A 14,735-nucleotide genomic window follows, 5' to 3' on the forward strand; every position below is an offset into this window, starting at 1 on the left:
AGGAATAGTTTTAGCAGTTTTTAAAGTTACATAATTCTTACTAATTTTTACTGAAAATCTTAGTATTTTTAAATCTATGTACCATCAGAAAAAAAAAAAGGATTAGGAGAAATTCAATCATTTTGCTTATTGCTTTAATTTTTTTTTCCTTTTTGTTGTTTTATGGTTTTTCATATTTTAATCATTCTCTGGCACAAGTTTTAGCAGCTTACAATATGCATTGCTCCTGGAAGTTTTACTTAAAAAGTCTTAGCAGTTTTAAATTGCTATATCATCCAAATATTTTTAAAATTGACTAATGCCCACATTAAGAATATTTTTGTTGTTTTGTAGTGTTTTAACTTTTTTGGTGTGTATGAGTGTGCATGTGTAGTGTATATGCAAGGGTATATATTTCTATTGTTTCTGACATAAGCACACTACATCATCTTTCAAGCTATATTGTGATCAGAAGTTTTCTTTACAGTTTTGAATATTCTTAAATTTATACTTCATCCAATAAATAGTAGAGTGTTTAAGAATTTTTTGTTGCTGTTGTTGTTTGAGTTACAAAAATTATTTTCTCTACTTTTTTTTAAATATTGATTTTAATTGCTCCCGAACTGGGTACCTAGCTGCATTTTGATTCAAAGGAGCATATTAAAATTATATCATTTTGCAAGTTTTACAAATGTTCAAAAAATACAAGTTTCAAATTACTTGTGCTTTTTTTATTTTGTTTGTTGGGATTTGTTTTATATTTTTAATTCACGTAACTCTTCATGTGGGAACAAATTCAGCAGATTTCTACTTATATTGTACTCTAGAATTTCAGGCAAATTTTTAATTTTAAAGATTCTCAAAAATAAAATAGTAATGGAAGTGTTAGAAATTTGCCTTGCTGTTCTTAATTTTTTTGTAGTTTTTCTGTGTATTTCTGTTTGCTTGTTGTCATTTCTTTGGCTTGGTTTGGTTTATGTATTTTTTTCAATATGCTCCCACAACCTGGCCACAAATTCAGCAGCTGTGGCTATACTGTGTTCCAAAATTTAATATGTAAAAATAAGTATTTTAAAGTCATAAATCTCTCCTACTACCTCCCCAATTTTTCAGAAAGCTTTTTGTTGTTTTGTTTGTTTTGGCTGTTGTTATTATTTTGTTGTTTTTATTTTTTCAATTTACTCTTAACCTAGACACAAGTGAAGCAGCTTTCTGGCTACATAGTTCTCCACAATTTCATATGAAAAATACTTTATAGAAACCAGTCCCTCAAAATATATATTGGATATTGAAAATTCTAAAAAAAATGTTGGTGTTGCTTAGATTTTTTTATGGTCAATTGTTTTATGTGATTTTCCATTATGCACCTATCTTAAGCACACATTTAGCAGGTGTCTGTATTTAAACTTTCATATGAAATCCTTAATGTAGTGTAAAAAAAAGAATAAAAAAAAACTGACACTGCTTGTGATTACAAATGTATATCCAGTTAATTTTCTATTTCTTCCTACCCATATTCATTCATACAAGCACAACTTATGTTTCTGTTTTCAACATATATACAATAAATTTGCCAGTTCTTTTAAATTTGATGCATTTCTTATTAAATATTTTAGGCTAAAATATGTTCTTTTGCTAAAATAAACTTGATAAAAATTCAAACAAAAACAATTCAAACAAAATTATATCAGTAGTAACACAAAATGTCTTTTTAAATAATCCCTGAATTTGTTCTATATTTATAGGCCCAAACTAATTACCAGATATTTTAAGAATAGAAATATCATTTTAGAAGTTTGAAAGTAATATCCACATCACTAAAGTCAAGGCCACTGGCCAGTTGTATAATGTGATACAATGAAATTTCAATCCAGCAGAAGAGTTTAGCAATTACTTTTGATTGTTGTAATTAGACCTGACCTATAATTATTGAACAAAACAGCGTATATACAGTAAATGTTCAAATAAATGTATCTGGTTGTATTTAGTACATTAATCTATTCTCAGTATCATTAGCTTCAAATCATTCTTCTTATTCACAGCATAGGAAAATAATCATAAAAGAAACCATATTTAGATCTAAAGACAGTTCTCGTACCTAGAAGGTGGATTCTAACATTAACTCACCACCGTTATGTGTTGTTTGATCACTAACTTCCTCTTGAATAGCTGGAAGAGGAGGTTTCGTGGTAAGAGGTGTTTCAGTCTTAAACAGGGATTCCATCCTGATATGGGTATTGATGTAGAAAGATTTCTGAAACGACTCAAGGGTAAAGTAATAGATGAAAGGGTCAAAGCAACAATTAAGAGTTGCAAGACACAGGGTGATTGGGTACATAATCTTAGCAAATCTTTCTAAAAAGCAATTGGTAATGGCTTGAGAGCGCACCAGGGCATACAAGAAGAGAACAGAGTTATAAGGTACGAAACAGACCACAAAGACTGCCATATGCACAGTGATCATCTTCAGCACTTTTTTCTTATTGGTCCCAATTTGAGACAGTGTAGCAGGCTTGCGGAGGGTTCTTAGCACCACAGAAGAGCAAGAGACATTCAATATCAGAGGAATTATGAACCCAACAACTTCAATAAATATGGTAATCTTGGACAGATAAGTCTTCCAGACACGTTTGGAGAAGCCCTCAAAGCAGGTGGTGGTTGCGTTGTTGACATTAGTGGTTGAAAACAAAGAGGCTGAAATACCACCACTGAGGACTAGGATCCAGACTCCAGCACACACAATGGCAGAATTCCTCCTAGTTCTAATGGTACGAGATCGGAAGGGATAGACAATGGCCAAGAAACGATCCACGCTAATACAGGTGAGGAAGAGCATGCTCCCATAGATGTTGGTAAGAAATGCAGTCCCAGAGATCTTGCAGAGAGTGTCACCAAAAGGCCAGTGGCGGTTGAAATTGTAAAATATTTTGAAAGGTAGAGTGCAGACAAAGAGCAAATCGGAGAGGGCCAGATTGGTGATGAAAATAGCGGTCTCACTTCTCATTTTCATGCGGAAGCAGAAGACAAACAGAGAGGCACTGTTGGTTATCAGACCCAGGATGAATACAACACTGTAGACAGCACCATTCAGATTATACTTGAAGGAATCATCAACAATGCAAGTATTATTAGCAGTAGCATTGCCCAACCTGGGTCTGAGGCTTGAATTTAAATCTTGGAATTGGAAGTCAATGAATCTTCTGTCACCCATGGATTTTTTTTTTCAGGAAGCCTGCTGGCTGCAGAGTTCAGCACTCTCAGACTAGGGACTAGGAAATGTTTTCCTCCTATGGAAGACAAGATGGAATGTATCATCAAATCTGATTTCCATCCATTATTTCTATGGAGTAAAAGATATTCTGTCTACCCAGATTGAAAATAGCATTCAATTGGTTTGACAGGTTAAAAAGTACTATAAGAGTATGTTATAAGAGTGGAAGAGATCACACTCAATACAATAAGTGCAGTACTATAGCATTGCAATGAACAGGAATAAGGTGTTGTGGTTACATGAGAGACCATGGATGGGGAGGAGAGGCTCTGATAGTTCAAAAACACTAATACTTTAAAATTTATATGGTACATTTTAGCTTTCAAACACATTTTTTTTATTCTCACAGAACACCATAAGGTAGGCAAGACAAGAGTTGATCATCATTTCACAGATGCAGATACTCAGGCTTACATAATTTAGAATTACAATAATGTCAGAATTAGAAAAATGTATGTACAAATGGTATAGTCATAACTAGAACTCAGGGGTTTTTTTTTAATTCATAACTAAATAATTGTTAAGCTACTCTAAATTGTACTGTCTACTCTCCAACATTGCTAAACTCCATTGCCTGAATATTCCTTCAATTGCACAAGACCACAAGTGATTATTGGACCTCCAGGACATGTTCTTAAAAAATTGAGACTAAACTCCTGAAGTAAACTGTTGGTTCCCTTTTTTCTTATAAAACAGTGGTCCCCAACCCCCGGGCCGTGTACCGGTACCGGTCCGTGGGCCATTTGGTACCGGTCCGCAGAGAAAGAATAAATAATTTACATTATTTCCGTTTTATTTATTTTTAAGCCTGAACGATGTTTTTCTTTTTAAATGACCAGATTCCTTCTGTTACATCCGTCTAAGCCTCACTCTTGATGCTTGTCTCAGTCACGTGATACATTTATCCATCCCACCCTAAAGACCGGTCATGAAAATATTTTCTGACATTGAACCAGTCTATGGCCCAAAAAAGGTTGGGGACCACTGTTCTAAAACACTGAGTCAGAGAGCACAGATCCCCTCAGTTAATTAAAGCTTCCAGCTAAAGATTTTTTCACTGTATTTCATTGTCTTTCTAGAGAAATAATTCAAGTAATGATCTCAGCATTTCCCTAATCCCCTTTCCAAGCTTTTCTTATGCTAAACCCCAAGCCTAGGATCTCTTCCTTTACCCTTTTCCACTTCCTCTTTCATCAGTTACTTCCATACCCTCAGCTACTAAAATGCTCCTGGTCAATAAAACCTTTTCTGGTGAATACAAGTGAAATATATTCTGACCTGACCAACTACATGCCCTTTCCCTCCACCACTAGTACATGTGGCAGTCATTGACTTAATCATCTCTGTTGGGTATCTAGGCCAACATCATTCAAAAGTGCATATAGAAATCTTATTAACCTTCTCCTAGATCAACAGCTGCCATTGGACAAGGACTGTCTTTCAAATGTTTTATAATACTCTATGGATGAGTAGCTGCTGAATAAATCCTTTTCAATGAGGAAGAAATGGAATAAAAGTCATCTTTGTCCCCTGATATATCCAGTAGTGGGTTTTTACATGATTATATTTTAAAATCTTAAAAGCATTTCTTTGAACTGATTCCTCCTTATGCCACTCTTTAGTTCCAACTCCCAGGGAAGACGTCAAAGATTCTTTCTATATAACAAAGAAGGGGATGGAGGGGCAAACCTGCTAGAGTATAGAGGCTTAAAGTCACATTAGTGTTTGGTTTGAGGAAAAAAAAATGCTTGAGAGAAAAAATAATTCACTCACTGCAGTGCCTACAGGAAAAAATTACCTTGCAGAATACAGGGTGCAAAGCAAAAAGGTGTCATTTTTAATAGCTACAATTTTCAAGTTAAAACTGGAAACTTGCTATTCTTGATATCTTGTTTAGTAAATCTTTATGGAGTACTTCCCTTGAGCCTAACTCTGCCCTGAGATCCTATTCCTTCTTAACCATTTTATCTCATAAGAATGAGCTCAAATTTTCTAGAAGCATCCTTGATATATAGAAGTAGGAACCTAGACCAAATAATGTCCAGGATGGAAAAAAATCCAGACTAGGAAAAAGCAAAAATGGATGGGGAGAACAGAAGAGGAGATAGGAAAGAAAATATCAGAGAGAGAAAACTTGAGAATTTAGAGAAAGAGAAGAAAAAGTGAGAAAAAGATGTTTCTCAGGAAAGGTCAGTGCTTCATCTAATTTATATTCAGGACTTTGGAAGGTATTTCAAATTCACAATTACTCTAATAACATACTTTCTATTTTGCTTCATCTCATTCATTTCAGTCTCCTTAGGGACAGTATGCAATTGCTATGTTTAAGGCCAATGAAGCTGATCAGAAAAATACAGGGCGCTGGCTGGTTGACTCAGTGGATAGAGCATCAGCCCAGCATGTTTTGACATCCCAGATTCAATCACCAGTCAGGGCATACATTAGAAGTAGTAACCATCTGCTCCTCTTCCCCTCCATTTTCCCCTTCTCTCTCTCTCTACCCCTCTCTCTCTCTCTCTTCCCCTCTCACAGCCAGTGGCTCAATTGGTCCAAGTGTCAGCCTCAGGTGCTAAGGATAGCTTGGTTAATTTGACCATTGGCCCCAGACAGGGGTTTTCAGGTGGAAACTAGTTGGAGTGCATGTGGGAATCTGGCTTTATCTTTCCTCCTCTCTCTTAAATATATATACAGGAAGAGATTGAAAAAATTCAGTCAGTGGATTTCATACCTTACTTTGGGAGCTCTAGACCCAAGTTTCTGCAGAATGATCCACCAATGAGATGGCAGAAACAAAAAGAGAATGGCAAACTTGTTAACTGCTTAAACCACTTTATATACTATTTTGAACACCCATTAGTCTAGAGCAGTGTTTTTCAACCAGTGTGCCACGGCACACTAGTGTGCCATGAGACATGGTCAGGTGTGAGTATAAATACATTTAGAAACTATATTTTTAACTATATGTATAATATGTGCTGTGTTAGAGTGTCATTTTGTGTCATTTTGGTAGGTGGTGTGCGCCAGGATTTTGTAAATGTAAAAAATGTGCTGCAGCTCAAAAAAGGGGGAAAATCACTGGTCTAGAGGCCTTTTTGTTTAACTGTTTAAAGCAGAGGTCAGGAACCTTTTTGGCTGAGAGTGCCATGAATGCCACATATTTTAAAATGTAATTCCGTCAGAGCCATACAACAACCTGTGTATGTTACGCATTATCCAATAAAAATTTGGTGTTGTCCCAGAGGACAGCTATGATTGGCTCCAGCCACCCACAACCATGAACATGAGCGGTAGGAAATGAATGGATTGTAACACATGAGAATGTTTTATATTTTTAACATTTTTTTATTAAAGATTTGTCTGCAAGCCAGATGCAGCCATCAACAGAGCCACATCTGGCTCACGAGCCATAGGTTCCCAACCCCTGGTTTAAAGAAATCAAGGTAGTAAAAAATATTCCTCTAACATAGTCACACAATCTGAAAAATTATGCGACTGCAAAACCTAACATTAAAGCCAACCTTCATTCACTATAATCTGCTTGCACCTGCATTCTATAATAAGTACTGCCAATAAGTTTATTTGATTTGGAAAATGCTTTCATAATAGAAGCCTTTTTACCCCTGCCCAGGGTCCCTTCAGTCTGCCCATTTACACAGTATGCTTCTAGCTCACGGACTATGTATTATTTTGTACTGCCCAAGGTGGTGTGTTTGAAATAGGTGAGCTCTGTCTCCCCATTTTCCATCCAGTTTTATGTATCCCAGAACATATGCACTATACACAGCAGGCAGTCTGCAAATGCCTGATACTTCTGCTTTTCTGCTTTGAGTAACCAAATACTGTGGGAGAGAAAGGACCACAGACAAGAAAGCATTACAGTCTCAATCCTGAAGAGAGGGCATGGGAAAGTGCCACTAAGGCCCTATTCATAGCTTTCCCTTGTTTAAACACACAGCACCTTTGCTGTCTAGCAGTGAGGGTGTGGTGCTGAGATTTAACACAGCATTGGAAGCCAGGAGTTCTATTTCCAACTGAGACACTGGTTCACTCTGTAACTTGGCTATACAGTTTCTCTTCCCTGTATAAACATACCTCTGAGCCTCACAGCTGAGGTTAGGAAGATTCAACAGGGCTTATGAAGAGGTTTATGAGTTTGCCAGTATTTAGTTCTACTTAACCACAAAGAAACATTATAGAAGATTTTTTTTCCTTCTCCCTCCTCTGACACAACAGGACACATATGACTCTGTCTTTCTTGGTATGCTAAACTTCATATTTGCAACACATCCTTCTCCTAACACCATGTATACCTTATATCTCAGGGAGCCCCTCTTGAGTTTAAACCATAACAATACAATTTTCTCATAATAGGACAATCCAATACGGTTCTTTAAAGGAATATCTCCCACTGAACTATGGTTTAAAAAAATCAGAGAGAGGTATTTGGTTCTTAAGCTGAGTCTGAAGGAGAATCAACAACATTCAAGAAACAAGTTCTCTTTTCTGACTGACTTCCTTTCTTTTCACACACACACACAAAAGTGTTCTTAACCACTAGATTTTCCAAGTGGCTAACATGTTATGCACTGAATGGAGGCAAAGGGCCAACTCTTGAGCTTCAGATGAGATCAAGAAGGAAAAAAAATAGGCTGACACAGTTAATTACATCTTCCACTGCAAGTAGCATTAAACCATTGTCTTATGAAGACCTTTGCAGAAAATTATTCCAACACTTAATCATCTAGAGGGGCAGAGCACTGGGTGGATGTATTTTCATTGACAATGAGAAGGAAGCTGATCACCTGGAGGTTGACCAAAGAGAAATCTGATCCTCGATGAATTTTTTACTTTGACCTACACATAAAGAGCCAATTCGGGCAATTCATACTAGTGTTCACAATTTTTTTTATTTTTAAAACTATTTCTAATCCAAACTATTTTAATGAAATACACCATATTTGGGGTCTTTGGAGCTGTTGGAGGAAGTGCAGTTAGACTTTTGGCCCTAAAAAAACAATACCTAAGTCATTCCACTCTACTAATGTTAAACTTTCAGATGATACATTGAAAACAACATATTCCAAATAGCCTAAAAAGGCTGGTTTGCTTTTGTTCCCTACAGGAGATAGTGCAGAGATCAGAAGAAGGAGGGGGGTCTTGAAGGCAAAGTATACTCAAGTTCTCTTGTTTTGCTCCCTTTTCATGAGCTTGGGTCAGACCAGAGTGCTTCTGATTTCCAAAACGTTTCCTCTTTCTACTCTGGTTGAAGCTTAGGAACACTGACACAATGATTTTCAGAGGAAGCTGAAACCTATTGTATCCTTGCCTATAAATATATAGCAGTAAAGCAAACTAAAAAAAAATACAGATCAAAACAATCATGCTGATGTAATAGGGAATATGTACACAGTGTTGCTCCTCGGATGAGTGGCTGTTAAAGATAAGACTTCTTAACGAACTCTCCAAGGCCAAGTCACAGAAATAGGTCACAATCATACACATGGTTCCAATTGATGTAACTATGCATTACTTGATGTTTCATAATGGTTTTTGAAACACAACCCAGCCTTATGACATCACATATGGAGAAAACCAAGGTAAATACTTCATTCTAGAACTGAGCTGGAAAAATGATGTGTATCAGGTCTCATTTCAAACAAGCCTCTTTGTGTGTCAAATGTTTAAACTGATATGCCTTGTTTACTTTTTTATTTTTATTGAATTTACTGTGGTTACATTGGTTAATAAAATTATATAGGTTTCAAATGTACTATTCTAAAATATATCATCTATACATTATATTCTGTGTTTACCATCCAAAGTCTAGACTCCTTCCACCACCATATCCTGTATATACTCTCTTCTACCTGTCCCCATTCCCTTTTCCTCTGGTAATCACCATAATGTTGTCTGTGTCTATGAGGTATTTTTTTCTTAATCCTTTCAGAAAGCAGACTGACAAATTTGTTTATTTGGATGCAAGAAATATTCTTTAAAGAATGGTTTCTTCACATTGAATTTGGTTCACACTGAGATTATTATGGCTGTTTTTCCCCAAATTCATTTGAGAAAAGCAAGACTTCACATAGGCCCTAATGTGAGCAAATACTATTCTCAGTGATTAGCTTCATTTTTTTTTTGCCAAAAAAAATATTCCAGTCTCCCACTAACCTGATGACAGAGTCTAATCTTTAGAAAATAATGTGGTTTAGTACTCAACATTAGGGGGCCAAAGATTGCATCAACCTTACTAGAGTTTTCCCTAGCAGTTAGTTATAAAGTGAGACAACTGCAGAAAAATTGCTTGATCTAATATTATGAAATTGTCTTGAAACAATATATCATTTCAACAGAACCCCCAGATCTTTTGGGAAAATCTTTAGCTGTCCCTAAAAGAGCTCATTTTCAAATTCTGTGAGATTCATACAGGCCTATTAGGAATTCAGTTTTATTCCAAGTATTTGAACAGAAAAGTTAGTTGTCAATATGCATACCAATTCATATGATATTATTGGATACTGATCATGATAATATGAATAAAAACCATATCTGCCATCTCTATAGGTACATACCAGTGGCACAGAGCACTTAAACCAAAGAATCAACATTCATCTACACCAAAATTGCCTGGATTACAATAAAAAATTAAAACTTTTCCATCTATTCTGGATTTTAGTATTATATAATCTATAATAAATTGGAAGTACTGGTTACAAAATAATTAAAGAATAAAATTAGGAATTTTGGAGAAAGCTATCATCAGTAGAATGGTACTCACCACATCAGTTCAAACCAAATTCTGGCAGCAATTTTATCTGAGACTTAGGTAATCGATGAACTTTCTGGAGGTACTTTGCTTAGGGATTTCCTCCAATGGATGCTGTGAAATAGAATTAGTCACAACAGTGTGACATGGAAAGAACTTTTCAATAAATATATGTCAAGATCATAGGATATGATCTTGATATAAATCAAAGTAAGTGAAAACCAACATATTTTAAAACGGTATCTAAATTTTTAAATTTTATTATTTCAGAATTTCAGATAACATTTTCTTTTCCAAATCTGTCATCACTGTGCTATTATTTTATTAATTATATTAATAAGCATAAAGCCTATGAGTCTGTGTAACTTATAATCATTTAAAAATAACTAATAAAAAAGGCATAAAAATACTTCCCCCACTTCCATAAAGTAATACATTGATTTAAAAATAACTTAACAAAGGAGATTTCTTGTCTTGGTCTGAAGTTATTGTTGGTTCTTTGTTCTTTTCTTTTTCCTTGACAACAACTATTACCATTGAGCAAGAGCCTTGATAAGGGAAATGGAAAGAAGACTGGAACAACAAGTGGAGACCCCACTGCTTTGTCTACAACCTGAACTCCCACCCTAGTTACATGTACCTTTCCCCTGAACCATAATGACCTGAGCAGTGCTTCAATTATTGGATATTAGCACACTAATAATCACTGCTTCTTCTACTAGGATGTGCTAGGCCTACCCAATATAGCATGTCTATAATATCTTTAAATCATAATTCAGCACAAAATACTTTTATAGGACCAGAAATAGCTGACAATAAAATTGTTATAAGAAGCACCTGCATTTGGACACTACTCATTCACTTCCTGTAAAGTTGAGCCATCTGCTAGTGCCAAACTTATGCTATTGTCACATCTTACCCTCTTCTGAACAAAGGTGGCTAAACAAAGCAGACTGCTAAATAATACTCCAACTGTCCTGAAATATTTTTTTCTAATCTAAAAGAACCAAAATAAAAATAATAAAACCATTAGAAAATTTAAAATATATTTGAGATCACCTTAATATTAAGGAGAATTGATTTTCACAGTCCTCCAGAGAACAGTATTCCTGGAATAAAATGAATATTATTTTACTGGTTTATCTTAAAGGAAGACAGAAACATTAATATTTTTTTCTTTTATGGCTTTCACAATTGACACAGATTATAAATAAAATTTTTTTATTTGGAATCCAAGCAAACTTAAAATTTTAAATACCCAAAAGTTTTCATATTTGTTATTAATTCAATATGGCCACATCCAGACCCATTACCAGTTAACTATGTGACAGCAAGTCACAATCCCTTTTTGGACCTCAGTTTATTTTCTTCTTCCACTTTTTGCCTTAATTGACAGCAGTCTTCAACTGGTGCTATGGCATGACCTCACTGACCCCTACAGTCAACTGTTTCACCTGCTCCCATCTGTCATTGCAAAAAAATAATAATTTAATCCCTCAAAGTGTAGGGTAAGGGGAATTAAGTTTTATTAACTGAATAAAATATTATTAGCTTTATTTTATTTCTTTAATTGAAGTATAATTGACATACATTATATTATTTTTATGTGTACAACATATTGATTTGATATTTGTATTTATTGAAAAATTTCCACAATAAGTTTGTCACCGTATGTACTTTAGATCTTATTTTAATATCTTAAATAAATAATATTAATTAGTGTCAGTAGCTGTGAATCACAGATCAAGAAGCCATTTATATTCTAAAGTCTTTCTAATGCTTTCAATTTTCTAATGCTCTATCTTTATGCCCATATCAGTAGGCATATCAGCTCTGACTGCTTAGGTTTAATCTTCAACCTTTGCTACCTGTTACCTAGTTACCTAGGCATCTCTCTCCTCAAAATATAAGGTTATAAAATATTTCAGAACATAACTATATAAAATCAATATACTACTTGTCCTGTGCATTGTTCTGAGAAAATTACTTATCTACTAAAACTGAGGCTGGATTCTCGTGGTAGGTGACCTCCTATTAAGCTCCCAATTTTCAGTCCTAATATTCATGTATACATGATAGTTTTTTTTCCTTCCTCATTAAGAAGGCCAAGAGCATGATCATCATACACACAGAAAAAACTGAAACTACACGATCAGGCCCAGCAAGGGCAACAATTCGCACTGCATTTTCTCTCAATGAGAATTAAATAACTAAAGCCCTAGCTAAGCTTGGCCTAAGTGTTGCTGTTAGGCATCTTTCCAGTCCTCTCTTTAACTTACAGAGAGTACACATTCTGAAAGGCTGGTATGATTGTTCCAATAGGGCTTTCATTCGCATCTCTGATTGACAAGAGATGCTTTAGAGTTGTAGACACCATCAAATTTATCAGCTAAACTCATCCTTTTTAGCAGGAGTGTCAACTTTTCATCTGTGACAAGGAAAAATGATTTAAAAATCTGTGTTGATGGGTAAATTCTTTGGAATTTTGTTCTGAAATACAAACATGTTTCAAAGCCACTAGATAATTTGGAGCTTAGGTTATTATTGTTGTCTTCATGTTAGTCAAGGAAAAAGAAAGATGGGATCATTTTTGGTAAGGTAGCAAAGTGAATATACCAACAAGCTCTGAAATGTTCTAAGATTTGGATTTGTCTGTTTTTGTTCATGCTCAAATAATGATGTATTTATTTACATTATGATATTTCATAAAACAAAGTAACTAAAATGCAGCATTTATCAATTCAACAAGACCTTGTTGCTATTTTTTTTAAATATTCAGGATATACAAAAAGAATTTTAAACGTCACATTATTGCATTTGTATGAAAAACAGCAATTAATTTCATATATAATAACAAATTCAATTTATGCAAGAATTAGTTTTTCATTGAAATGTTTCTTCCTTTATAGTCAAGTTCATGAATTATTCAATAAAGCAAATGTCACATTCTACATAAATCAATTAAGCATCAAAGGAATGCCCCATAAAGTTTTCCTAGAAGAAACCCCATCATAATAGAAGCCACATTAGCTCACAATCAATTGTAAACCAAAGAAATATAAAGCTAGCCAAAAGAATTTCTGAGCTCTACTCTGTGATTTTAAGTCGGTTCTCTAGGTCTAGGACAACTGTGTTTACATAAAACAACAGCCTTGAAAATCCTGTATCTCTTCCACTGAAACAATATTATTGCCAAAACAAAAGAAACCCTTGCTTTTTTTTTTTACCATCAACACCGCGATCTGTTCAGCACTTCAGAGTTGAAATCTAACTTCTTTCCCCAAACACTGCAAGCATTTCCACTGAAGTTTGTTCGCCGTTCTCCCCACCCCCAAACGCCCAAATCAAATCTTTCTCAAAAAGACTTACCCCAAAAAAGAGTGTGCTAGATGAGAGAGTGTGCTCATGCCTGTAGAAAATTAGCTAATAAGCATGTGAACGGGCAATTCGCACTTTAAAAGTGCATATTTTAATCCATTATACATATATATATATTTTTTTTACAAGGAAAGGTTAGCTCAGCCCAAAGTAGCAGACTCTAGGCTGCCGCAGCTTCTTACAGCAAACCGCTCATTCTGAAAATGTGAGCTTATTTAAATCTATCTCTTTCCCTTTGTTAAGGAATGGCTCTCTTGAATGCTGTAGCCGGCATGCCTTTAACAAACAGACACAAGAAAAGGCCCAAACTCCCGGCTGAAGCTGAGGGCCGGGGGAACTTCTGGGGGTCTCAATAGGAAATGCTTTTCATTGGATAAGGAGGCATTATTAGGAGCCGGGAGCCCGCCCAATCCCCTGTGCTCCATCGTTCCCTTAGTCACCAATCACTGGACAGAAGTTTTTCCTTAAAGAGCATCGCCCAGGAAAAGTAGTTTTCACAGTCAAGAATTACCAGCTTATGCCTCTTGACAATATAAAAAAAAAGTCTTTCCTAACCAATTAATCCACAAAGAAAGCTTGTGTGCCTGTCTTTGCTGCAGAGCTGCTACCCTCACCCCCTACAGTTCTAATAAGGAAGAGTAGACAAACAGCCCAACTAGGAGGAATGAATTATGAGCAGTCCCTGTTTAACTTGTTTAAAATAATTACAACAATATTGCTAATAATAATTAGGGTGCAGGGAAAAGCAAAAGTGAATGCGACTATAAATACTTTCCTATTATACTATATAGAATTAAACCTCACACTACCATTAAAAAACGCAATTCAATACTACACCAGTAAAGTGCCTTCAGATAATGATGGAATGGGAGGAGAGAATCTCAGAGCTCTAATACCCACCTTCCGTGTACTAGGGAGCAGTCTGTGGCAAAAGGAGAGTCAGCATTTCTCTTAAATTACTGCCTGGCAGGAAGTCTAATTATCATGAAATATTCAAAGGTTTGCTCAAAACCAAAATAAATAGTACAGATGTAATCTGTTTACAATGGAGAGTTATCTTCAACTGTAAAACTCCTCCCCCAGGCAAGTTATTTTCCTTTAGGTTGACTGTCTTGGTCACCCACACTGCTATTTTTTCCTCCTTCCCTCCCTTTTTGACATGAATTTGTTGCAGAAATATACTCATCCAACTGTAAATTTATTGCTGGTCCTTCTGGTCTGCCAATCCCCTTCCCCCAATCCTCTATCCTCTACCTTCACTCGCTGTCAACACTACAGACCAACAACCCCTTTCCCTTTTCTAGAATGAAATTCTTAGGCCAGGGAGAAGGTACTTTATTT

General features: G+C 35.4%; 1 protein-coding gene across 1 annotated transcript; it reads right to left on the reverse strand.

The window, feature by feature from the left end:
* Positions 1–2,077: 2,077 nt before the first annotated feature.
* On the reverse strand, positions 2,078–11,120 carry LPAR4 (lysophosphatidic acid receptor 4). The gene is made up of 3 exons (XM_066249419.1): positions 11,076–11,120; positions 10,029–10,130; positions 2,078–3,266 (listed from the first exon to the last, which is right to left on the reverse strand). The coding sequence occupies exon 3, from the start codon at positions 3,188–3,190 to the stop codon at positions 2,078–2,080; it is 1,113 nt and encodes a 370-aa protein (XP_066105516.1). The 5' UTR covers positions 3,191–3,266; positions 10,029–10,130; positions 11,076–11,120.
* Between the last annotated feature and the right edge of the window lie 3,615 nt (positions 11,121–14,735).

Source organism: Saccopteryx bilineata, chromosome X, assembly GCF_036850765.1.
Source record: "Saccopteryx bilineata isolate mSacBil1 chromosome X, mSacBil1_pri_phased_curated, whole genome shotgun sequence".
NCBI classification, from domain to species: Eukaryota; Metazoa; Chordata; class Mammalia; order Chiroptera; family Emballonuridae; genus Saccopteryx; species Saccopteryx bilineata.